Source organism: Papilio xuthus, unplaced genomic scaffold, assembly GCF_000836235.2.
Source record: "Papilio xuthus unplaced genomic scaffold, Pxut_1.1 DF827679.1, whole genome shotgun sequence".
NCBI classification, from domain to species: domain Eukaryota; kingdom Metazoa; phylum Arthropoda; class Insecta; order Lepidoptera; family Papilionidae; genus Papilio; species Papilio xuthus.
This window is the reverse complement of record NW_013530970.1, coordinates 5240388-5265586: the sequence shown is the minus strand read 5'-3', so window position 1 is coordinate 5265586 and position 25199 is coordinate 5240388. Positions and strand designations below refer to the sequence as shown.

The 25199-nt window shown below is 35.8% G+C and overlaps 1 protein-coding gene across 2 annotated transcripts; it reads left to right on the top strand.

Annotated features, from left to right (window-relative positions):
* Positions 1–269: 269 nt before the first annotated feature.
* Positions 270–24615, top strand: Pi4KIIIalpha (phosphatidylinositol 4-kinase III alpha). Of its 2 annotated transcripts, none has more exons than XM_013312323.1 (37): positions 270–452; positions 1826–2036; positions 2324–3048; positions 3208–3321; positions 3753–3930; positions 5300–5400; positions 6121–6271; positions 7382–7532; positions 8081–8191; positions 8634–8807; positions 9258–9468; positions 9741–9852; positions 10986–11259; positions 11828–11929; positions 12266–12467; positions 12942–13079; positions 13153–13257; positions 13526–13717; positions 14183–14402; positions 14552–14752; positions 15044–15176; positions 15593–15667; positions 16256–16485; positions 16949–17073; positions 17619–17765; positions 18068–18249; positions 18491–18620; positions 19286–19465; positions 20129–20249; positions 20887–21077; positions 21419–21485; positions 21907–22028; positions 22164–22352; positions 22827–22949; positions 23177–23300; positions 23458–23617; positions 24051–24615. In XM_013312323.1, the coding sequence occupies exons 1-37, from the start codon at positions 369–371 to the stop codon at positions 24274–24276; spliced, it is 6282 nt and encodes a 2093-aa protein (XP_013167777.1). In that variant the 5' UTR covers positions 270–368; the 3' UTR covers positions 24277–24615. The 2 variants fall into 2 exon arrangements, with proteins under 2 accessions (XP_013167777.1, XP_013167776.1); XM_013312322.1 differs by having other exon boundaries at positions 7337–7532; positions 24051–24614.
* The last annotated feature ends 584 nt before the right edge of the window (positions 24616–25199 follow it).

Below are 25199 nucleotides of genomic sequence, written 5' to 3'. Positions count from 1 at the left end.
AAAGGCTCGTGTTATGAATGCCTTTATGTGTATTTCAATGGGTTACAATTTATTTCGAGGCACTTAAAGATATAAAACTATTATATTAGCAACAGAAGTGCTCTAATAATAATTAAAACTTAAATTCTGTATGATGTACGTCTATAACTGTATAGGTCATATAAAACCTTCACCTTCATCCAAATCCAACATCAAACGTCAAATGTTATTTTGACATTTGCAGAATGTTCTGTAAAACGAAACACATTATTGACAAACTGAAGTGAACTGTCAAAAATTATGAAGTAAGACGGGGCGTCGATAATTGTATTCTGTTCGTCATTTCAAATTGGAAAATGTAATTAAACTAAAACAGATAAACAAACACGATGGACGAACACGAATTCTTCCGACAGACGGTCCAGCATCTTGCCCGCTGTTTATCCTGCTTGAATCCAACACCATGGGAGAAGGTCTGTATTATTACAACACAAGTTGGTTTATTCCTCAATTAATGTCGAAATTAATCCGATGACAATAGAGCAGGAAGATAACTATTATCATTAAAAGTTTATTTATAAAATTTAAATACATAATATGCAGAAGATGTCAATCTGTGGGGATAATGTTTTGTTTTGATTATGATCTCATCTATGACATAAGTCATCAGAAAACACTTTGTAAATAAAAATTTATTAAAAAAGTAGTGTTTTTAAAAAAAAAACATAATTCTAATGTAACTTATTCCCCTCAACTTATAATGTCATGTAATCAACAAAATATCATCAATTATTATATACTTTCTCCAATTTTAAGTAAATAAATCTTATGTATTTATGTTATATAGTGACTTAGGGTAAGATCTATGTTAATGAAAGATACTACACAACAGTTATGTGTATGTACTGTATAATTACAAGTATAATATGCAATTTTTTTCATTATAACAACTCCAATAAATATTGCCTTAACATAATATTGTCTCTTTCATTCTATTTGGAAAAAACAGAGATAACATGTGTTCACATGAATATTTTGGCAGTAGAAACTCAGTGTGTAACAAATCTTATTATTTAACTAACAATAGCGAGAAACCTTGCAAGTACATAACAATTATCATTTTGACATACTTATGTTGTTAAAGATTATTATTTAGAAGCCTTAGTATAATTGTACTGAGTTTTATAATAATAGTACTGTTTTTTTGTACTCAATATAATCATCATCAACCTGAATTATCCCTATTGAGGGTCGGCACAGTATGTAATCCACCATACATCTCTATCAGCTGTCATATATGAATCTACCCCCTTCCTACACATATACTCAAAATAAATAAACTAAAAATGTATTACATATACAGTTTAGTTTTTACTAATAGATTAAATATTTAACTTAATATATTAATGCTTTAAATTTTAATATTTGAATCTTAGTTTTACATTAAAGTATTCATTAATATTAAAATAAGTAATTAAATGACTAATTAATTAAACTACCAAAATAATACTATAAACTGTATACTAAAACTAAACCTAACTAAAAATAAAACTAAATGATACATAAAATCGACCCCAAATCGCTGCGGTCGCACGGTAGGGTTCCCAAGAGGCTGGCGGCATTTCCCCGTTGGATGGCCAGGCTCAAATTAAATTAAATAATAATGTAATTTAATGAAACAATTTTAAAAACATAAGGACACACCTATATTCATTAAAAATTACGTAAGCAGTCACCTTAATAGTGTAAATTTATTCTAAATCTACACTTAGCAGAGTCTGTAGTGGCCATTTAACAACTTTGACAGAAATTGAACAAAAATTTAAATATTTTTGGTTATTTTAAGGTGAACACACTATTCATGTTGTGCCCACAAGCCAGCTCCAATCTACTAGTTACATCTCGCAGTCAGGAGGCGAGTATAGCACTCGGTCTGTACTTCCTGCAGAGCGGGCTCCAGCATCAGGATAAACTGTTACCATACTTTCTGAAGATCCTCAAATGTTTAACTAATGCACAGTTTGAAGAACCATTGTGCAGGATTAAGTTTGCTGACCGTAAGACTTCTTTTCTTATTTTTAATATTATACTATTTGGTAAATTTTGACTTGCCCAATATAGTCAAAACTGGGTAAGTGAGAAACTCTACAAGCAAGGAACCTTGTCTGATCATGATAGACAATCTCCATTAGTGAGGTACTCAGGTTAGAGAGAAAACTCTATCAGCGAGAAAAATATAGTTGGTCCTTTAGACTCTCGCTTATCCAGGTTCAACTGTACTGTAAATAACCTGTGTTTGTGTAAAATACTCAATATGTTTTTAAAATAAATACATTATTTTAAGGTATACCAATGGCAGAAAAATTCAGTTTCTGTCTTAACACGTTACTATCTGATGTCGCGTCAAAGCAGGCTTCTCTACGAGAAGAGATCATAACAGCACAAATAGAACTTATGTCCAACCTCACAAAGATCATAATCAGTTGTCACGAAAGCAAGGATTATAAGAACACTGTCTCCAAACTACAACTCTGCAAGAGTACTATACCGACATTGATTGGTCTAGCTCGATCTATGGGCAGATATGCAACTGTGGACCCACCTTTACTTTGTAGACTGTTCCCTCAACCACCAAGTCCTGTTAAAACTAAAGAACCAGAACCAAACTTCGAGTATTCAACGTTGGATAAGAAGAGAAAGTTCAATCAATTCAGACCTATCATTCCAAGGTCATTATCAGGTAATTTGAATCCAAATAATGAAGGTATTATGGAAAATGGCACAGACGCATCTGATAGTACTGGTGGTACATTAAAACGAGGGTCATTGCATAGTTATAGCTCAGTGCCTTATGATCCTACGACGTACTTCTTTCATAAGTTTGGTTCGAGTTTCAATCAATTCCCGTATATGAGGTTTTCTGAATCACCGGAGAAGAGAATCAATGTTCAATTCTATGTGACTTATTTACAATCGATTCTTTCATTGGCTAAGAAGCTGTTGACTAAAGATTTGTTGGCATTTCTGGATGAAGAAGCGGAGGATATTCATGCATCTGGACAAATTCAGGTAAATATACTTTATAATTTAAACTAATGGTCAATCATTATTAGTCTAATTTTAATAATGATTCTTAATTAAATGTTCTATTTTTTATTATTAGGTATTTATTATAATAACATATTATATGTTATATGTCAGAAAATTATCATAGTCAAATATTTTCAGGTTTTCCCATACAAATCCTTCTCTGAGACACTTAATTTGGTGATGGTGACATTGCTACGAGAGATTTTACAACACCAGAAAGATTTACCAGGACCATTTACCAAAGATGTTCAGGTAAATATTTATAGTCTACTAGATGTGGCACGTGACTCCGCTCGTGAGGAATTAAAAAAAAAGATATAATTAAGATAAAACTTCCCTATATTACAGATGCTTACAAAATTTGAAAATTATTGGTTTAGTAGTTTTGGAGTTTATTGCAAACATACTCGTACATCGCGACATGAAATTTTTATATATATAATATTACTCAGAATTATGTAGCAATTTACAGTAAAATAAATTTTAAAATAAACCAAGTAGTTTTTGAGTTTATTAGTAACAATCATAAAACATATTCTTGTAAAAATTTATAACCAAACGAATAATTTAAAATAGTAAATCAAAGCTATCCAATAACATTTTTTATTCATCTGAAATAAAGTTTGTTAAAAAAAATATTGTAAATTGTATATTTAGCAATCGATACTATGTTTTTTTTATAGGAATTCGTAAAATGTTTATTCCTGAGTGGTCAAACAGAGCTACAGAGTCGACATCACGATGCATCAGAGAAGGAAGACAGGGAGACAAACTTTGCAACTGTCAATAAATTTAAAGTCAACGTGATGGCAAACTCCGCATGTGTGGATTTACTTGTCTGGGCTATAGGAGATGAGACAGGTATGTTATTATGAAATTAATCGTTATTTATTGACTTTTACATACAAATAAGATTTTTTAGGAGAATGAAATATAAATCGACAAGAAAAAAGTACATGAATGTACTTTAGTTTTTTATGTTATATGGTGGCAAGCGGCTAAATAGAAAACGTGTTGGCTAACTTTAATCAACGGAAGAGGACACACGGAAGGAGAATATTTCTCCTTCCAACACCTCATCTTCTCCACCAAATCCACTTCCCTTTTCTTCAGAAAGAGAACTAAAAATAGGCCTCTGGCACACAATAACGACATAAAGAAAAAACTACTTTAAAATATTCTTTTTCTTTTATGGCTTGATCTATGATTTGTTTTTTCTTTTATCTTTTTTCATGTATTGAAACTTAGTAGTTATTTTTCTTATTGCAATTTTTAATTGGATCCTGAACTCTTCAGTGTGTGAGTACTTTCTTATAGGCTTTTGATTCGCTATATATCATCAGCTCACTATACGTGCCCACTGAGGGGCTCGGTGCCTACGCTATTATATATACCATATTATATATATTACGGGTGACTAGGCCATAGTCAACCACGCTGGCTAAGTGCGGGTTGACTTCACACATATCTTTGAATTTCTTCTCAGATATGTGCAGGTTGCATCACGATGTTTTCCTTCACCGTAAGAACGTCGGATAAATGTACATATGTAAATCAGAAATTGAAAAACACATTGGTACATGGCGGGATTCGAACCCAGGATCTGCAGATTGCAAGTCAAGTGCTTGACCCCTGAGCCACCGACGCTCTTACTTATTTCGCTATACTTAGACATTATTTATCATTTATATTATTTTATTTTATATATATTTATTACAGTGGATGAGGACTATGATGTACCGGCACTTATAAACGCCTTAACAATATTAATAGGTATCTTACTTAGGTTTGAGTTTCCCCACTGACTAACAATCATGTTCATATGTTCCAAATAACAATGAACCTTATTGTAAACGGAATAAAGTTCATTTTACAAGATTTCTCTGATGTGACATTTGTTTTGAAATTTGTCGTTTCATTTTTTTCGATGTCAACGAGAGAGATAGAAATATATTTTTTTACAGTAAATCTGAAGACGTTTAAGTTGCATGGATTTTTCCAAAGAGTATTTTATGTTTTGTTATTTTTTTTTTCGTTCATTTCAGTGTGTTATTTAGATTAGGTTTGATTTAAATTATGTTACTAATTTTTTTTTAATGTAGTTTGATAAAGGGACACTTTATTTTTTGTATTTTTTTTAAATTAAGCTAATTTATGTGAGTGTGTGAACTTCTTTTAGATGTATATACAGTTTTTTTTAATTTTAATATAAAATGTGGTTTTATTTAAGGTGCGGATTCACTGTGCGGACGATTGACTGAGAAGATAAATTCAAATCATAATCACAAGTTGATATTGGCACATATGCCGTTACTGATGGTCTGTCTAGAGGTAAGTCATGTAGCAATTGTCTATATGTTTTATAAGGGTTCCCATTGCCGAAACATCTGTATAAAAACATATGTTACTTGTAAAAAGGATGTCATTATGTGATTTTGATATACAAAACATAATAAGGTGTAGAACTGAACGAAGAGCACATAGGCAAGTCGAGGGAATTATCTAGTCGAATTGTTACTAGCTGTCGCCCACGATTCGGTCCGCCCGGAATTTAAAAAAAACTTAATAATTAGCCATGTGTTCTTCTAGACTATGTTCTACATCTATGCCAAATTTCATCCATATCCATGCCGTCGTTCTGTAGATACCTTCTTCGCACGAATTGTCCCGGCTCGCCCGGTGAAATACCACAACCACACAGAAGACACCTCAAGTGGAAGCTATTCCGCGTTTCGTCTGATGAGTGTGCGTCCCGGAGGCCTAATTTAGTCCTCTTTCCCTTCCCACCCTTTTGCTTATAAGGAAAGGAGGGGAAGTGGACGTGGACTTTCCGGATGAGAGGATGCATGGAAAGCAAAAATATTTTTTTCTTTCTCTGCATCCTCTCCTCCATCGATTAAAGGTAGGCAACGCATATGCAATTGCGTATGTCTATGGGCAACGGTCACTTCGCTATTTCAGCGATTTCAGGTGGCCGCTCGCTCGTTTGCCACCTTATGATATAAAAAAAAAACATCCATCAGAACATTCGCATTTATAATATGATTTCAGGGTCTTGGTAAACTGGCTACAAAGTTCCCGTCCATAGCCAATACGTCTATATATTGTTTGAGAGATTTCTTAGTGACGCCTTCACCGATATTATTCAAACTACACAAGCTGGAGATAGAGAAGACTGGCAAAGAGCATATGAAAGTTACATGTGAGTATTTGTATTACTGTATTTAATTACATAAAAAAAAGTTTAATCAAGAAAATGCGACACTATGCCGGTGTACTGGCAACACTACCTTTAGTAAAATGTCGACGTTTATGTCCCCTCACTAATCATTCTGACATTTGACTTTGTAATGAAAGCGCGCCATTCGCGCTAAAGAATTCTAACTAATAATGTCTAAAACTAGGCATAAAACAATCTTACTTATAGATCACCAACTTTGGGGACCACCCCAAACTTATTTTGTCTACTGCCCACTTTGAGAATAAATATTTTTAGCGCCCCCCATATTGGAGTTTAAGCAATCTTTTAATTCATATTAGATGATGTTCACAAATTGTTGTTGAGAGTCGAGAGCTCATGCAGTCGTTGTCTAAGAGGCCTTCTAGCTAAATAAAATTACAAATCACCCCCCAGGCCTCTACACAACGCCCCCATTTTCTTTCTTGGTCTCTTACCTCCCTTGAGACCTGCAGCGCCCACAAGGGGCGTTATCGCCCACTTTGGGAAAGACTGTTATAGAATGACAACGTTATCTAACTTAGTAGGCATAAGTCAAACTAAATTATGACAGATCACTAGCGCCCTTTTGGCCGTATAAAATTGTGTCGTCGGTGGCTCAGAGGTTTTTGTTTTCTTGTTTTTTTTTTAAATATTAGTAGATTTTATGTAAATTTACTAATATTTCTTTCTACAATTCCAACTAAGCTCTAGGCTTGTGCTAGGATATGGTTTACGACAATAGTCGAATGGAGGGATTCGAACTCTCGACCACATTATTGGAAATCCGCACCCTTATCCATTAGGCTATTGGCGCTTCAAAGGTTAAGCAATTATCTTTTAATCTGCAAGTCCTGGGTACGAATCCCGCCATATACCGTAGTTTTTAGATTTCCCATTTATACGACGTTCTAACGGCGATGGAATACGTGATGCTGCACATATCTACAAATAAATTCAAAGATATGTGTGAAGTCAACCCATATTCGGCTAGTAATGACTATGTCCTAGTCAAAACCCCGTCTATTTTAAAATCTATTTAATATTTAGTGCAAGGTAAAGAATTACAAGGTATGACATCAACCGGTGTACCAGTGAAGTCTACACCATTCGAGAAACTTCGAGATGCGGCCATAGAGAATCTATGTGTGGCATTGGAGGCTGCTTTGACTGTGGACCCATTCTGTGTGCCCGCACTCGTCGGCTCCGTCAGTAATAGACTGTTTACTGCTGAAACTAGTGATAGGTAAATTATAATTACTTCCTTATTTCTTTCTACCTGTATACAAATCTGTTGGTAAACTTACCGTGGGTTTCTGAGACCGAAATCCTCTGAAACATATTGTTACCTTTGTTTTGTTGAAGTTTATGACAAAGATTATGGACTCGGAAATCCACGGTTAATGGAATGATTTCAATAAAATAGCGCATTGGAATTCCTAAATGTCTCCTTCCTAGTTGAATTTGCTTTTAATATGAAAGAGTGAAAAAAATTGTCATGCTGGTATTAAACGCGAAATAACTTCACCTTGACGCGTGTCTTCTGTGTGGTATTGCACATGGAGAGTGGTCCATTCATCCAATTACGCTAACAATTTCATTTTTTCACATTTTTCTCAGATATAAAATACTAGCTGTTGCCCGCGACTCCGTTCGCGTTTATGTTTCTTCCAGACTATGTTCTACATCTATGCCAAATTTCAGTGATTTTAATGCAGCCGTTCTGGAGATACCTTTAATCCATCCATACATACATTCGCATTTATAATATCATTAAGATTTTTCATGTTTCAGTGAATCTTCACTAATAAGTACGAACATAGTGATAATGCTGGGCCACGTCTCCGTAGCGCTTAAAGACACGCCGAAAACAACGGACACCATCTTACAATTCTTCCAGCAGAGGTATGTTCACACCAGATATCGGTATCAACTAGTTATAACCGGTTATATTTATAACCGGTTTAAACTGGACATCGGTTATAACAGGCCCTACCGTTTGTGTTGTATTCAGAATCCTTTATCGTCCTACAGTTTATATTTCTTTATTCTATCTAAGTGCTTCTTTAGTGACTATTAAACGTCTTTAACTGCTTCTTATAGAGTTAAGTAGGCACTAAGGGTGTCAATCAGTACAAAATTAATATGGGATATTTATATTTATTGCGACTGTTTAATCATTGACTTTGTGTATGACACTGTATCTTAATTTAAGCATTTACCGTGGGTTTCTGAGACCAAATTTTCCGTTTAAAATGTCTATGTTGTCAAAGATAATGTGACAAGGGTGATATGTTTAATACAGAGATTCTGGTGTCAGAAACCAACTGATAGTAATGTAACTCAGGTTATGTCGGGCTCCGTCGTCGTTGGACACGTTGATAGTTGACCAGCTGGGCTGTATGGCGCTGGCCAGTCCTGAGGGACCTGCACATGATGAGATCATGCGTATGTTCACCGTCATCACAGTAGAGGCCGCCAGTGCAGCGTATCATCATACAGATGATAGAAAACAGTACAGGTGACAGTATTTAACCTAATTTTAGTCCTCTCCCCTTCCCACCCTTTTCTTATAAGCAAAGGAAAGTTTCAAACGACTTGTCCGTTTTGTAAAGTTACATTTTATTTTCTAACAGGCAATGTGATAAAGGTCAAATATGTTCGACTGGATTTATATAACTTATCAATAATATGTTAAAAGACTAAATATATAGTAGAATAAAGGTTAACGCGCATTACCAATCGTTTAGTGATAGCTTTTGAGACAAAGACCTTTGTATATTATATTGTTATTTCTGTTTTGTCAAGATAATAAGAGCAATGCACGATATGTTTTTAGAGGGGTTTTGCTCTTAGAAATAAAAGATAAAACGAAAAAAGTGAGCAATTAGTCAACGAATGCGCGTTAACCTTTAAGGCAGTAAGTTGATATTTACGTTGATGCGTGCAATAACGCGTGATACGTACATAGGCACGTATCGGGTGCGGTGTTGAACGCGCTCGCGAACGTGGCTGCGAATGCTCGCGGAACCAACGCTCGCCTGGAGCTGCTGACGCGTCTGCTGGAGCTCTTCGTGCAGCTCGGACTGGGTGGAGAGCGCGCCACTGATCGCGCACCTGCTCCAGTACTCAAGGCCTCCGCCAGTGCTGGAAACCTGGGCGTACTCATACCTGTTATAGCGGTCAGTTCATCATCATCATCAGCTTTTGTATGCCCACTATTGGACATAGTTAATAATCACATGCGGTAATAAAGTTAATAATAGTAATTGAAAAAATATGACCTAGTTTTTAGAGCGAACTTTGTTCTCTTACCTCATATAGATAATTGGCTTGCAATCTGTGTTGCCAGTAATCAATGAGAAATTAAAAAAAAAAAAGAAAAAACCTAAAAGATATTTATTTGTCAAATTACTTTTCCAGCCATGTTTATTTATAAAAAAATATATTCCAGGTCCTAGTTAAAAGGCTACCACCAATAAAGAATCCTAAACCAAGACTTCACAAGTTATTTAAAGATTTCTGGCTGTATTGTGTCGTTATGGGATTCACAGCTGCCGAATCAGGTAAATAAAAAAAAATAACACATTAAAACCTTTTTATATTTAATACTTAACCCCACAATGTAAATTGCTCAATTTTGAACTTTAAGTATATTGTATTTGGATTCAATTTAGCTATTCTCAACACTATGACTATTTCTTATATACTATGCTGTTAATAGATATATAATTATGTTATGTCTTCTTCTATGGCCACGCCTGTAGCCATGCGAAAGCGTGAGTAAAATATGCTTTTAGACAAAAAAATAGTCGTTTGTGATTTTTTTTTGGTTTTTTTGAATTGTGGTTTTAGAATGAAATGGTGCTATATTTTGAAAGCGTATTTTTTTTTAGCTTTTTTTGTATCTATTATTTTATTTAATAGAAAAAGCTTTATTTACTATTTGCTTAGTTTTAATAGATATTTAATTTTTTATTTTTTGAACAATAAAGTCAGTGGTTATATGTAATTAAACAAAATATAGAGAAAAGAGCTTGGTATATACGTATTTTTCTAAATTACATTTTTTTAATGATATTTGTAGATATAAATAAAAAAATCGATATAGCACCATTTCAATATACTTATGTTAATTTTAAAAAAAACGTGAAAAAAAATGATTTTGCACGGTTGTGTAAAGTTTGGGTAATTTTTGTGTAATCATGTGTTTTACACAGCTGAAACATTCATATAACATCGTGCGATCTCTTTCTATCTCTTTAAAATATATGAGTTATCAATATGTTTTATATGGATGCTTTCGACAGTGGAAATGCACGTTAAAATGTGTAAAGAGTCGATTTTATATTCCTAAAAGAGTGTGCTTTTCAATTTTAGAATGCAGTGTTAGATTAGTTTGAATTTGATGAATTTTGCTTTAATTTTAAGCGACTTTGGTTTTGTATTTGGTTTCAAATTTAATTGGAAATACGCTTTTGGTATAATTTTTTGAAAGTCTGTTGAATTTTATAATATAAGTTAGTCATTTTACAAGTTGTAAATAATATTGACCATAAAATAATTTCACTCGAATGTCCCTTAAATTCTTAACGGTGTCATTACAAACATTCTTTTTTTTTTAAAAAAAGATGGACTTAAAAAGTTCCTAGTCAAATTTTGTTTGTCTAAATATTAAAAGTATGGTAACACTTTACAGGTCTATGGCCACAAGAGTGGTACGCGGGCGTGAAAGAGATAGCAGTGAAATCGCCCTTCCTTGTCTCGCAAACGTCATTGCGTTCGGAAATGCGCGAACTTCAGTACACTTCAGCTGTCAGAAATGATTCTGTCTCGCTCACTGAATTACAAGAGCTGAAGACGCAGATACTCAATCTGTTAGATCATCCGCCAGATGTCACTGTCAATGTCAATAAGTTGACGTTTGCGCCTTGCATGTATTTACTGAGCGTTTATTGGCTGGAGACTTTGAGGTTAGTTTGACAACTTTGACATTTTAAAATGACATTACAAGTTTTTTTTTAATTTACTTTTGAAACAAAGAATAATTTTATTAGGTTTATTTGGGTTAATGTTTGAAAACAACATAAAAATAGATATTTTTTTTTTATTTTATTTGAAGTTATTTCGAACTTTGACTTTTAAAAATTACATTGTAACGTTTCTTTAGAATTTACTTTTGAAACAAGTAATTTTTTATAAAGTATATTTAGATAAACGTTTAAAAGCGACATAATTTTTATTTATTTTTTGTTAGAGGTTAGTTCAAACTTTGACATTTTAAAATGACATTACAACTTTTTTATTTTAATTTTACTTTTAAGACAAGGTACAATTGTATTAGGTTTATTTGGGTTAATGTTTGAAAACGACATAAAAATACATATTTTTTTATTTTCTTTGACGTTAGTTCAAACTTTGACATTTTAAATTTACAACGTTTCTTTTTTACAATTTACTTTTGAAACAAATAACTATTAGGTCTATATCGGTTAATATGTAAAAACAACATACAAATATATATTTTTCTTTGATTTGAAGGGTTTGCAATTCTCCGGAACCGAGTTTACAACCAATTATTGAATATTTGAGTGATACGGCATTGCAAAAAGACAAGAGTGGTATGTGGCAATGTGTAGCAAGGTAATTACAATTATTTAAAAATTTTATTTTTTTATTTTTTATTCCTCAGACCTAAGTGGATTACATTATTCATGGGTATTCAGTAGCCCAAATTACTAACTAGATATTGAAAAATGACGTGTTATTCGATTCATATTCTTTCCCTTAGTGTCATCTTATTTGTTTGGATGGATGGATGGATGGATTTTGTTAGAAATCTCTATAACAGCTTTATGGATCTCTTAATTTGGCATAGATATAAAACATAGTCTGGAAGAACACATTGCCTACTAATTATGATTTTATATATATACGAAATTCGATTACAATTGAATCGATTTTTGTTTTTTTTTACAGTGTTGGTGACAAAGTATTCCAGAAGTTTCTAGACGTGATGTCAGATAAAGTGAAGGACGAATGTCGCGAGAGGGAGCTGGAGAGCCACGCGCAGTTCCTGCTGGTCAACTTCAACCACATTCACAAGCAGATCCGCCGCGTCGCTGACAAGTGGCTGGCGGGACTCGTCGACCGCTTCCCTCATCTACTGTGGAACTGTCGGGTACTCACTGCATCTCTGTTTATCTCTATTTTTAATAAGAGAAGATGGCAAACGAGGAGTGGTAACACCAAGGTGTTCATCAACGCCCAAGGATATATGCCACAGAGGAAACACAAATGCGTAAAAAAATATCCTAAAAGCCGTTTGTCTACATAGAATAGGCTCTGAAATTACTGAACTGTTTTGTAAAATTGTTTCGACGTTGGGAAGCTACGCTACCCCCGTGTAACATTGTCTCCGTGAGGACGAAATTGCAGGAAATTGCTTTAGATTATAAAATTGCATATGGCGGTATTATATATTTTGAATCTCAAAGACATGTCAAATAGTTGTCAAACAATCTAACAGAAAATTCAGTCGTTTACAGTACGCTTTGGTGTTGTCAAGGTCGCCACGCGTCAAAATTCAATATCTTGGTGACAGTAATATTCTAGAAGCTTCTAAATGTTATTCTAGGCATTGTTGAAATTTTAGGTGCTATGGTCAATGCTGGATATACTGCAAGTGCTAAGCTTCAGTTTGGAACTGGACGCAAATCAGGAAACACCTCTGCTTAAAGTTCCCGGCACTGATTTCACTCTGCAACTGCAAGATACATTGGAAGGCCGAGAGGTAAATATTTATACAAGAAAAAAAAAACAAAAAAAAGAGATGAAACATGTGTTTAATTTTTTTTTATCTGTAGGGTATAGTAAAAGATTTCGCAGATCGTTGTCACGGTATAGTACAAGAGGCGATGAAATGGGCTCCACAATCGACCAGATCGCATTTGCAAGAATATCTGAATCAGGTAACAAGTTTCTTTCAAAAATTCAACTTCTATATAAAACTGATGTCCGACTCAACGGACCATTTTTTGTCTTTTATAATAATCTTTTCAACATTTTATCTTACAATATTATAAGTGCGAATGTTTGGATGTATGGATGTTTGAAGGTATCTCCAGAACGGTGAACATAGCCTGTAAGAACACAGCTTACTAAGATTTTTTTAATTCCGCGCCGACGGAGTGGCGGGCGATAGCTAGTCTTTACATAAATATAGTATACATTTTCTAGGTGCCAAACTCAACATTATGGCACCACTGCGGGCTGGCACTAGCGACGGGTGCACTACTTGGTGCCGCGGGACTAAACCGAGCGTCAGCACCTCTGCCCCGCGCCGCCCTCGACAAGCGCCCGCCTTGCGTCACACACGACTCCGCGGCACTACTTGCCGTAGTCTCACAACGTAGTAGATACGCTGGTGAGGTATGTGATGCTTAAATCTGGTACTATATGGTGCCACTGCTACTTGGCACTAGGCTTAGATGTACAGCGTCCCGTCCAGTAACTCTGGCACCATTAATAATCGGCACTAACATAACTAAAGGGTGATTATAACTTTCGTTGTGCTAAGTATTATTAGGTACTACTGTTATATTTTATATAATGTAGCGACCGCTGCCCATTCGTATTGTAGATGCGTTGCCTACCTTTATTTGGGGGATGAGGAGACGAACGTCATTCTCCAAATTAATTTTCCCTTCTCAAGGACTAAAATTAAGCCTCCGGCACACTCATCAGACTGTGCGCGGAATGACTTCCACTTTACCTCTGTCTTCTGTGTGGTCGTGGCATTTCACTGCGATCCAATCCATTTCCTGTTTAAATAATTGTAGTGCTAGCCCACTAAGGGCTAGGATTAAAGCAATGTTAAATAGTGGTTGTCTGTAGGTATCGGGTGCGGTGCACGCGGAGGGTGGGGGCGAGGCGGCGGTGTGGCGTGTGGGAGCTAAGCTGCACACTGCGCTGCGCGACGCCTGCACCAGTGGGAGCGAGACAGCGCACCGTGCCGCACTGTGGCGCGCAACCGCACTGCTCGTACACGCCCGACATACTACGTCTGCGCATGCGCAGTCCTCGCCCACTGCACGCACTTTACTGCATAGTGTCGGTAAGTCGGTAAACAGATCGACTGTGGAGACTACGTCGGTAAAACAGATCGACTGACTAGTGTATGTCGGTAAAACAGTTCGGTTTTAAACAAATTGTCCAGTACCAATAGGGTTTTTTGTCTTCTTTTAAAGCGTTTGTTTATCGTAGCATGGTCGCAAGTGGACATATTCACGGAGGACGCGGTGACGACAGCGGTGGAATGCTGGCAGTGGCTGACGACAGCGCGACCGGATCTAGAGCTGCGTCTGCTGCAGGAGATCTTCGCCGCGTGGCAATGCACTGTGGATAGAAAGATGGGGCTCTTCTCTAAACAGCACGATGAAATCAGCCCCTTAGCCGCATACGAAGGTAAGGGATGTTATACATACTAAGACCCTTTGTACACAGAACAACGTAAATCTTCAGTCGCTAAGCTAACTTATTCAAAACAATACATAGAGTGTCGTATATAGCGAGTGTTGCCGACATTCCTCTCGCGAAAAACCTTAAGATGCTGCTAGTTTTTAATATTTTTGTTGCGTTGTGTACGAATGGCCTTAGTTTGACTTTTGTTGAACACTGGCCGGTAAACTTTTTTGTGCAATTGTCTCTTTTACAATATGACTAGGCAAATTACAAACTATAGTTGTACTGTGTTAGGTTCTAAGTTGGAGCCGCGGCCTCCGTTCGTGGCGCCGCATGCTGTGTGGGTGCGCTATCTGTGCGAGGTGGCTGACACAGCTAAATACAACAGCCTGGAGAAGGTCGAGATGCTGGCCAGTCTGCTGCACAGGTACTTACAGTCATGGACATCGTCAGACGATCTAGACTAGGCCTGAGGAGAGCAGCTACTATTTTTATGGTCTTATTCAAATTATTTTTTAGGGTTCCCCGTACCTTGAAAGAAAAAACGGAACCCTTATAGGATCACTTTGTTCATCCGTCTGTCTGTCAAGAGACTTTTTAAATCTATTCTACATTATTCATGCACGGACGAAGTCACGGACAACTACTAGTTGTATTAAACAGTAAAAAATATATTTTTAACACCAATCTCCCAGTTCAAGGTCATTTACGTAAATATTTTTAATATAAACTACATTATATGTCTTGTATACTCGTAGATTTTTAACGAAAAACAGTCAGGGCGGTACCAAAAGTACGTAAAAAATGGCTACAATTATATTAATTAGGGAAAATAATTTTTAGGTCATTACCAATCACTGTTGGAGATATAAGAGATCACATCAACAGGCACGTAGAAGCGGCTGGAGTTAGATTCAAGTAAGTAAACATCGTAACGGTAATCAATTGGAAGTACTCAAAAATATATCGATCTCTTTCATTCTAATTTGATCTCTAACTCTTATGTATTACAGACTATTATGCTATGGCCTGTCTGATGTTATTTTTCAATTTCATAAGCATTTTAATTTGAACTTTACTACTTATGAATTACGGACTTTTTTCCTGTGGTCTTTTCAACGTAATGTTTAAGATTCATGAACAATCTAATTTGAATTCTGCGTCTTATGTATTACGGACTATTATTCTGTGGCATGTCCATAATAATTCTTTAGCTTAATAAGCACTCTAATTTGAGCTCTATGTATTATAATATTACAGTATATTATCCTTTGGTCTATCCATTCTAATTCTTTACTTTCATTAGCAATTTATTATGAACTCTATGTCTATTGTTTTACGGGTTGTTATCCTGTAGCTTGTCCAATCTAATTCTTCAGTTTCATTAGCAAACAAATTTGAATTCTACGTCTTATGCACTACAGACTATAATCCTGTGGTCTATCAAATAATGTGATTTAGATTCATAGGCAATCCAATTTGAACTTTATGTCTTATGTATTACAGGCTATTATCCTGTGGCCTGTCATTACTACAGGGTGATATATTACCACGTTCGTTAGCAAGGAATATACTACGTGAGCGTGTATACAGCGTGTGTTTAGATTACTTCTGCCGAGGTCTACAATGTCCAGCTAAAAGTGCAGGCGCACTCAGAGAGGATATTATGTCGTTGATTAAATTCTGGCAATTAATGCATTCGGATAAGAAATATTTGAAAAGTAGTGATATTGGTGGTGAGTACACAAGTTGTTGTTAAGTTTTCATTATTGATAGACATGTCTTTGTTATACGGGACTTCACAGTATGTTATATAATTTGGTATAAGTTAAAGTAACGTTTAATTTTTTTCTAGATTTAATTTTTGTATACTTTGCAAGCATTTTTATTTGTAAAAAATTCTAGTTTACGAAAGGAGATTAATAACAATATTTAATTCTATATATTGAAACGGCAATAGCCTAATGGTTAAGTGTACGGATTTCCAATCACAAGGTCGGGGGTTCGAATCCCGCAACAACAAGCATAGATTGAAATGGTACAAAAATATTAGAAAATTAACAAAAATCTGCTTATATAAAAAAATCTATAAAAAATACGTACGTATACGCGTTTCAACGTACACGCACGTACTCGCACATTGTCTCTCTTTCTCTGCCATATGTGTGAGAGAGATAGATATATTGTAAATGTTTTCAGAATTCGATACAATGGGTCCCAGCAGCCAGCAGAGTATATACACATCTAATTCACCGACAGACAACAGATCGTCTATTAACAGTAGTGATATCGGCAGTCGACAGACAACAGGGTGGATTAATACGGTAATTATCATCTTGTTATATGTTCTACTGGTTACCGCACATATGTGTCTTATTTAGTAGCCCATAAGGTTTACATCTATGCCAAATTTCAGCAAGATCCGTGAAGTCCTTCTGGAGATATCTTTTAACAAACATCCATCTGTATAGTCAACCATTCGCATTTCTGATATTAAAAAAAATCTGAATTAGTAACCTATGTGTTCTTCCAGAATATTTTCTACATCTATGCCTAATTTCTGCGAAATCTATTTAGCTTTTCTGGAGATATCTAATCAGATCCATCCATCTAAAAATTTGCATCTTACTTCTCGCTAATATTATAAATACGAATGTTTAGATGTATGTGAGGATGGATGGCTGTTTGTCAAAAGGTATCTCCAAAACGGCTCAACGGATCTCGCTGTAATTTAGTATAGATGTAGAACATAGTCTGGAAGAACACATAGGCTATTCACTAAGTGTTTTATTAATTTAATATTAGTAAGACATGTTACTTTAAGAAGTGGTCCATGTCCAGTAAATATCCCAAGTTCAATGTATCCCAGGTGCCGATGTCAACAACGACGTTAAGTAGCGGCGCGGGGAGCGCGGCCGGCAAGCGCTCCAACCGCAGCGTCAAACCTCTCCTCAAGTCTCAGGATACCTTCGTCAAGGATTACGTCAGGAAGAGGAACTTGATACTTGAACTTATGGTAACTATCTCACATTGTACTTACAAATATAATTAGAAAGAGAGAGAGAGAGTGGGAGAGAGATATATACAGAGAGGGAGAGAGAAAGAGAGATACAGACATAGAGAGCTGGGGTGAATAAATATTGTTACATTTCATGTTTTTTTTTATCAATTCAATCAAATAAATTGCTATTGTATTGCTAACTCTTTTGTAATAGATATTTGTATTGTAGAAAGACAAGTGACGGGAATTTAATTTGGTTACCATTTTGCAGAATTTTGTTTATTACTCAGAGTTGTGTCTTTGTTATCTGTATGTAGGCTGTGGAGATAGAGCTGCTGGTGACGTGGCACAATCCTCACGCAAGACCGGAGCAGGCGGTGCCGGGCGAGGATAACATCGCCACCTGGAGATCCAAGCCTAACACTGAACGCACCTGGCGAGACTACGCCAAGCACGCCTGGGACATCAGCCCCGCACTCGCTGTGTTCCTACCTGAGAGGTACATTACACACTAGAGATACTACACCGATTACACACTCTAGATTACACATTTAAAAAAGAACACCCTGTATTACACATATTTACAAAATACACTCAACAGAGACTAGATTATATATTACACAATCATGGCTTGTCCACTACTGAAATTACACATTACACACCACATGGATTACACATTACGCGTTTTTTAATGTTATTAACTTATCTTAGTTACATAATTTATGAGTTCAACTCTTTAGGTTGAAGAATGAAGCAATAGTGAAGGAGATCAGACGCAAAGTACAGTCGCAGCCGACCGCAGTGTGTCACATTCCGCAGGCGCTTAAGTATCTTGTCACTACAGAGACGTTACTTAGCGATGCTCATGAGGTAAGCTATGTCACAATATGGCCTACAAATAAAGTTCTTATGTCTTTTTTAACCTTATCATTTCTTTGTTTCTCTTTTAGTTAACTGGAAAGTTATTTTCTTATCTTATCTGAAGATAATGACGAAGTTAATCAGAATTGTATTACGAGAAAATTTAATAAGTAAAAGTCTAAAGTCTCGCCGTTATAATAGTATTCAACTCAAAATAATAGACAGACTTACAGTGTAATTAATCAAAATTAATGTTTGATAACAATTTATCTGTACTTGGAACACCGCGAACAAACGCGACTGTACAAGTCTCATCATCAGCTCACTATACGTCCTCACCGAGGGGCTCGGAGCCTACCCTAAGTAGGGGTGACTAGGCCATAGTCAACCACGCTGGCCCAGTGCGGGTTGACTTCACACATATCTTTAAATTTCTTCTCAGATATGTGCAACATCACGATGTTTTCCTTCACCGTAAGAACGATGGATAAATGTACATATGTAAATCGGAAATAGAAAAACACATTGGTACATGGCGGGATTCGAACCCAGGACCTGCAGATTGCAAGTGCTTGACCCCTGAGCCACCGAAGCTCTACAAGTACTGTACAAGTGTAGGTCCTGTTAATATATCTATATTGTTTATTTGCTAGGCTAAGTTTATTGTGTTGCAGCTGGTGCATATGGTGACATGGGCACGTGTGAGCCCGGTGGAAGCATTGTCGTACTTCAGCCGGCAGTACCCGCCGCACCCGCTGTCAGCGCAGGCGGCTGTCAACGCGCTCACCTCCTACCCATCTTCTGCCGTGCTGCTGTATATACCACAACTTGTGCAGGCTCTCAGACACGACACGGTCAGTATACATTGCTGCGAATGTTTGGATGGATGGATATCTCCGGAATGGATCTTGATGAAATTTGGCGCTCCTTAATTAATGTTATGTTACTAATATTATAAATGCGAATGTTTGGACGGAAATTTGAAGGTCACTATGACGGTTGTATGGGTCTCGCTTAAATTTGGAAAAACACAACGAACAAACAAAAAAACAAGCAAGCAAACAAATAAATAAATGCTTTATTGTAAGACTCACGTACATAATAGTTTAGCCTTGGCTCCTGAACTAGGACTGAGACTTTCAGGAGTCTAATAGACTATTTTTCTTAATATGAGGAAAATATTATCTTTCTGTGCATCCTCTCCTCAGTCGATTAAAGGTAGGCAACGCATATGCGTATGTCTATAGGCAACGGTCACTTCGCTATTTCAGCGATTTCAGGTGGCCGCTCGCTCGTTTGTCATCTTATGATGTAAAAAAAAAGTAGGAGGGGGTAATTTCCTTTTCTTCTTCTTTTTCTATTTTCCTTTTTGTGGAAAAGACAGTAACCCTGTCTTTTCTGTGAGATTCCTTCTCGTATTGTAGTTAAAAAATATTTTTTATACATACATAATGTATTCGTCAGCAAAGTTCATTTCTGTCAGGAGTGCTTTTTTTATTTTGATATTTGTACTTTAGATGGGGTATGTAGCGGAGCTGATCAAGTCTTTGGCTAAGAAGTCTCAAGTGGTGGCGCACCAGCTCATCTGGAATATGCACACTAATATGTACACTGATGAAGAGATGCACCATAAAGACTGTAAGTTTTTTTTAACATAATAAGCTTTATGAGATATACGATAGAGTTGAAATTGCAATGTCTAACCGTGAGTGAAAATCAGTAACTTACGATAGCCTACATAAATTAAAGTCAATATTGGATGTACCACAGATGTAAAAAAAGCGCTTTATTTTAATTATACAAAATACAAAGTACTCTGTAGACAAGTTATACCAACTTCGTCTAATTTTACTTAAAAAAAGTACAAAGATATGTATTTTTAAGAACACAAAGTTTTATTGCAAAAAAATACATATTTTTTTAATTCTCTAGAATGACGTATAAAATGTTTGACAGGTGACAGATCACTCTTGACGCTAGCGCCACCTATCTATCAGATTTTCTCCCAATTTCATTGACTTTCAACCAATTTTTTTCATTTTATGTGTGTTACTGCTTACTAATATTATAAATGCGAATGTTTAGATGGATGTATGTATGGATCTCCAGAAGTTGCATCTCGCATAAATTTGTCCTATGACATCTATATGCAGAACATAGTCTGGAAGAACATATAGGCTAATAATTAGTTTTTAACCGCGTGGACGGCGTCACAGGCGACATCTAGTCATAAATACATATAAATGTGTTTTTCAGTGCATTATTTTTTTTCCAGTGGCTCTCTACGATATTCTAGAGTCGTTAACAAAGAGTATAGTGGACACACTGTCAGGGCCGGCTAAGGCTTTCTACGAACGAGAGTTTGATTTCTTCAGTCAGATCACAAATATTAGCGGAATTATACGACCTTATCCGAAAGGTGCTGAACGAAAACGTGCCTGTTTGGAGGCACTTAAAAATGTCAAGGTAAGTTAAATTGATTTACCGTGGGTTTCTAAAACCAATATCGCACAGCCGCGTTGTGGAATACCCTGTCCTCAGCGGTATTTCCAATCAGTTACGACTTAGGGGTCTTCAAGAAAAGAACCTTACTTAAAGGCCGGCAATATCTAAGGTTCCTCTGGCGTTGTGGATGTTCATGGAAGTAATAGTCTTAGGCGATTGGTTGCTTCTGCCCCCTACTCCTTTAAAAAAAGAGAAGGCGAGTGTTTTATGAAGATATTTTGGTGTCAGAAACCAACATTTAGTAGAATTATTTTATTGCTTTTGAATTTTTTTTTATTCTAATAAAAACATCTACTTTTTAGGTTCAACCAGGATGTTACCTTCCTTCGAATCCAGACTCTATGGTTATTGATATAGACTATAAAAGCGGTACGTAACTTACTATTTTTAGTCATTATAAGTTAGCCATTTGTCGCGAATGACGCGCTTTCGTTACAAAGTCAAGTGTCAGAATGATTAGTGAGGGGACATAAACGTCGATATTTTAGTAAGGTTAGTGTTGCGCCAATACACCGGCACAGTGTCGGATTTTCTTACTAACACTCTAAAATTAGTAAATAAAAAAAATATCATTAATCTATTTTATAAATTTAAAAGTGCACTAGTGTTTAAGTGTTTAAGTAAGTTTCAAAATTAATAAAAAATAATTTCCACCTACAAATCAAATCTGGGCACCAGAAACGGAGTTACACAGTAACATAAAAAACAGACGAAATGATAACGTTCTTTTTGCAAACAAAAACGTCTTATTTTAGTGGAAAAAGGGTTTAATAATTCATGTTATGTTCAGGGACTCCGATGCAGAGTGCTGCGAAGGCTCCGTACTTGGCGCGGTTCCGTGTACGCAAGTACGGTATTGCGGAGATGGAGGCCGTTGCTATGGCAATAGCGTCGGGAGAGGAACCGCCAATTGTACGTCACTAGTATATTTATTATAAGATTTTATTTAGTTTCATCTGTTCAGAATTTTTTTATCCTCCTCAAAGTTTTCTTCATTAAATTTCAAGACATTTGTATCAAAAATATGAATATTCGTTCGTAATTTAGGAGGAGGGTAAGGACCGGTTCACATCAATAGCTGCGGAGACGTGGCAGGCGGCCATCTTCAAGGTGGGGGACGACGTGAGACAAGACATGCTCGCGCTGCAAGTCATCTCCCTCTTCAAGAACATCTTCCAGCAAGTCGGACTGGATCTCTATCTCTTCCCGTATAAAGTTGTCGCCACCGCGCCCGGGGTGAGTTTGCAAAGTACACTAAGTTAAGTAATAACAACCCCTAGATGTTTTAGTAGGGTAATCGATACATAATAATAAAATTGGACTTTCCATATCTTACTTTTCACTAATACTGTAAATGCGAATGTTTGGATGTATGGATGTTTATGAGAAGGTATCTCTAGAACATATGCACGGATCTCGCTGTAGTTTCACATAGAACATAGTCTGGAAGAACACAGGCTACTAATTTTTTTTTTTTTTAATTTCGCAGAGACGGCTTTTTTTAATATCATTATATTTGTATGTCTGTACAATGCCGCGTTTGTTCCGGGTAATCTCCGGAACAATTGGACAGATTTTGATGACACTTTGACGGGAAGATAGTTGATACTACGCAGACGAAGTCGAGGGCGATCGTTAGTAATAATGACATTTTCCAACTAGAAATAGTAATTATATGTATTGATAATTGTTTGTTTGTCCGTGTGTCAGTGCGGTGTGATCGAGTGCGTGCCTAACGCGAAGTCACGAGACCAGCTCGGCCGACAGACTGACATCGGCATGTACGAGTACTTCATCAAGAAGTACGGCGATGAGACCACCAGGGAGTTCCAGGTATACTTTTTTTGTACATGTGTATACTTTCTTGTACACGTTGTATACTTTGTTGTACACGTTGTATACTTTGTTGTACATTTGTATACTTTGTTGTACACGTTGTATACTTTGTTGTACATTTGTATACTTTCCACTACAATAACAGTCATGATTTTCATTCTGTCCGCAAAAATAGTAACAATGTTTTTATACATGTTTCTAAGTGGAAACTTGTGCTTTCACAGGCTGCTCGCAGATGTTTCGTGACGTCAATGGCGGCGTACAGTGTTATCGGGTTCCTGTTGCAGATCAAAGACAGGCACAACGGCAACATCATGCTGGACACAGACGGACATATAATACATATAGGTAATGCGTTAGATCCCACAGCCCCACTATTCGTACATCTACGTATACAAAAATTAAATAATTTACCTAGGGAAAATATTTTAAAAATATTTAATCGTAGGTTTTCACTGCAGGAACATGTATCATAGTGGAAACTCACTGTAATCTATGTTTGTAGATTTTGGGTTCATGTTTGAGTCATCTCCGGGCGGTAACCTTGGCTTCGAACCTGATATTAAACTGACTGATGAAATGGTGATGGTGATGGGCGGGAAGATGGAGGCCCCGCCCTTCCGCTGGTTCTGTGAGCTTTGTGTGCAAGCCTTCCTTGCTGTCAGGTGAGATTCAACCTAATGTTAAGGTGATAAGGTTTGTTATTGTTTGACAAAATAATACTACGCTTCTTTTGACAAACTGGCACATTTTTTTTTAATTTCAGCTTATCAGTAAAATAGGACTAATACAAGCTACAGACCTAGTTTCATAATATTTATTTTATTTTTTTGTACAGTAATAAAGTTTTTAAAAAATAATGCTGCGTCCAATACAAATTTGCTTTGAAGTTGTTCTAGGAATATTATCAACTAGCTGTCGTCCACGATTTCGTCTGCAGAATTAAAAAAAATGGCAAATTTCATCGAGATCCGTTCAGCCGTTCCTAAAATACCTCCAAACAAACAAACACCCATTCATTCATATATTCGTATTTATAAATAGTAAGAAGTAAGATTAGATATTTAAATCAGTATGTTTTAACATTTTTTTTTGCAGACCGTACCAAGAAGCTATCATATCTATGGTGTCCCTGATGCTTGACACCGGTCTGCCTTGCTTCCGAGGTCAGACCATCCGTCTCCTTCGCTCTCGTTTTGCACCCAATTCAACAGAGAAGGAGGCAGCAGCATACATGCTCTCTGTCATACGTAACTCCTTCCTTAACTTCAGAACAAGGACATATGATATGATACAATATTATCAGAACCAGATACCTTACTAAAATGAATCCTATTGCAATAAGAATAGAGTTTAAAATCGAATAAAGCGAGATAATTTCCAGAACAAATCACACGTGACTTACAAATACCATAATAAAATGAACTTTAAAATTATATGTAATAGAGTCGAAAGTCTTTAAACTATGTATTGTACACAATATTTAAATAAATAAGCAATAATTATAATATCCACTTTAGGGAACAAAACGAATGGATTGATACCTAATACTTAAAAATCAGAAGACCTTTTAGGTTTACCTAAATTATACAAACATACTTAAAAGATTACACTACTGTGAATTTAAAAAAAAGTGTTAAGCTGCCAATTTCATGGTGCGAAAATTCTTTGTTAGCTTTCTTGGTGACAGGTATTTACTTAAATGGCTTTTAATTAAATTTTATTTTGAGGTTAGATGTCAAATTTGCGCGGTAAAATGTACATAATTGTGCTATTCATGTTTTTATGTATTTTTAATTTAATTTATAAAACATCGAAATAATGCCTTATTGATGTTGCTATATTAAAAAAATAAAAACGTATTTGAATTATTACATATTATATCGAATATTCTCAAAATATAACATCTTTATATCAAATAAGTTTTTTTTGTCTTTGCCGACTACAGACTTTTGTTCATATTTCTTTTGTCTTTCTTATTTAAATGATGAATCTTAAATTAACTACGTTATAAATTCTTTTATCCTATAAAATCCTAATTTAAAATTGTCCTAATCTTTTACTATTAAAAAGATAATAAGTATTATTTTAAAAATCAGTATTAAAATTTTACTATCAATTTATTTTCTTTTAATTTCTTCACTATCGCCATTTCGCTTGCCAATCATAATCAATTTAAAGAGCGAACTTTTTGGACTACTGGGACTGGGACAAACTGTATTTTGCTTACTATAAATGTCACATGAT

Excerpts from the sequence above, each read along its gene's own strand:
- Pi4KIIIalpha (XM_013312322.1), top strand. The coding sequence starts at position 369 with ATGGACGAACACGAATTCTTCCGACAGACGGTCCAGCATCTTGCCCGC. Across the intron at positions 453-1,825 it reads ATCCAACACCATGGGAGAAG|GTGAACACACTATTCATGTT; the intron begins GTCTGTATTATT and ends GGTTATTTTAAG. Across the intron at positions 13,258-13,525 it reads TGCAAGAATATCTGAATCAG|GTGCCAAACTCAACATTATG; the intron begins GTAACAAGTTTC and ends TACATTTTCTAG.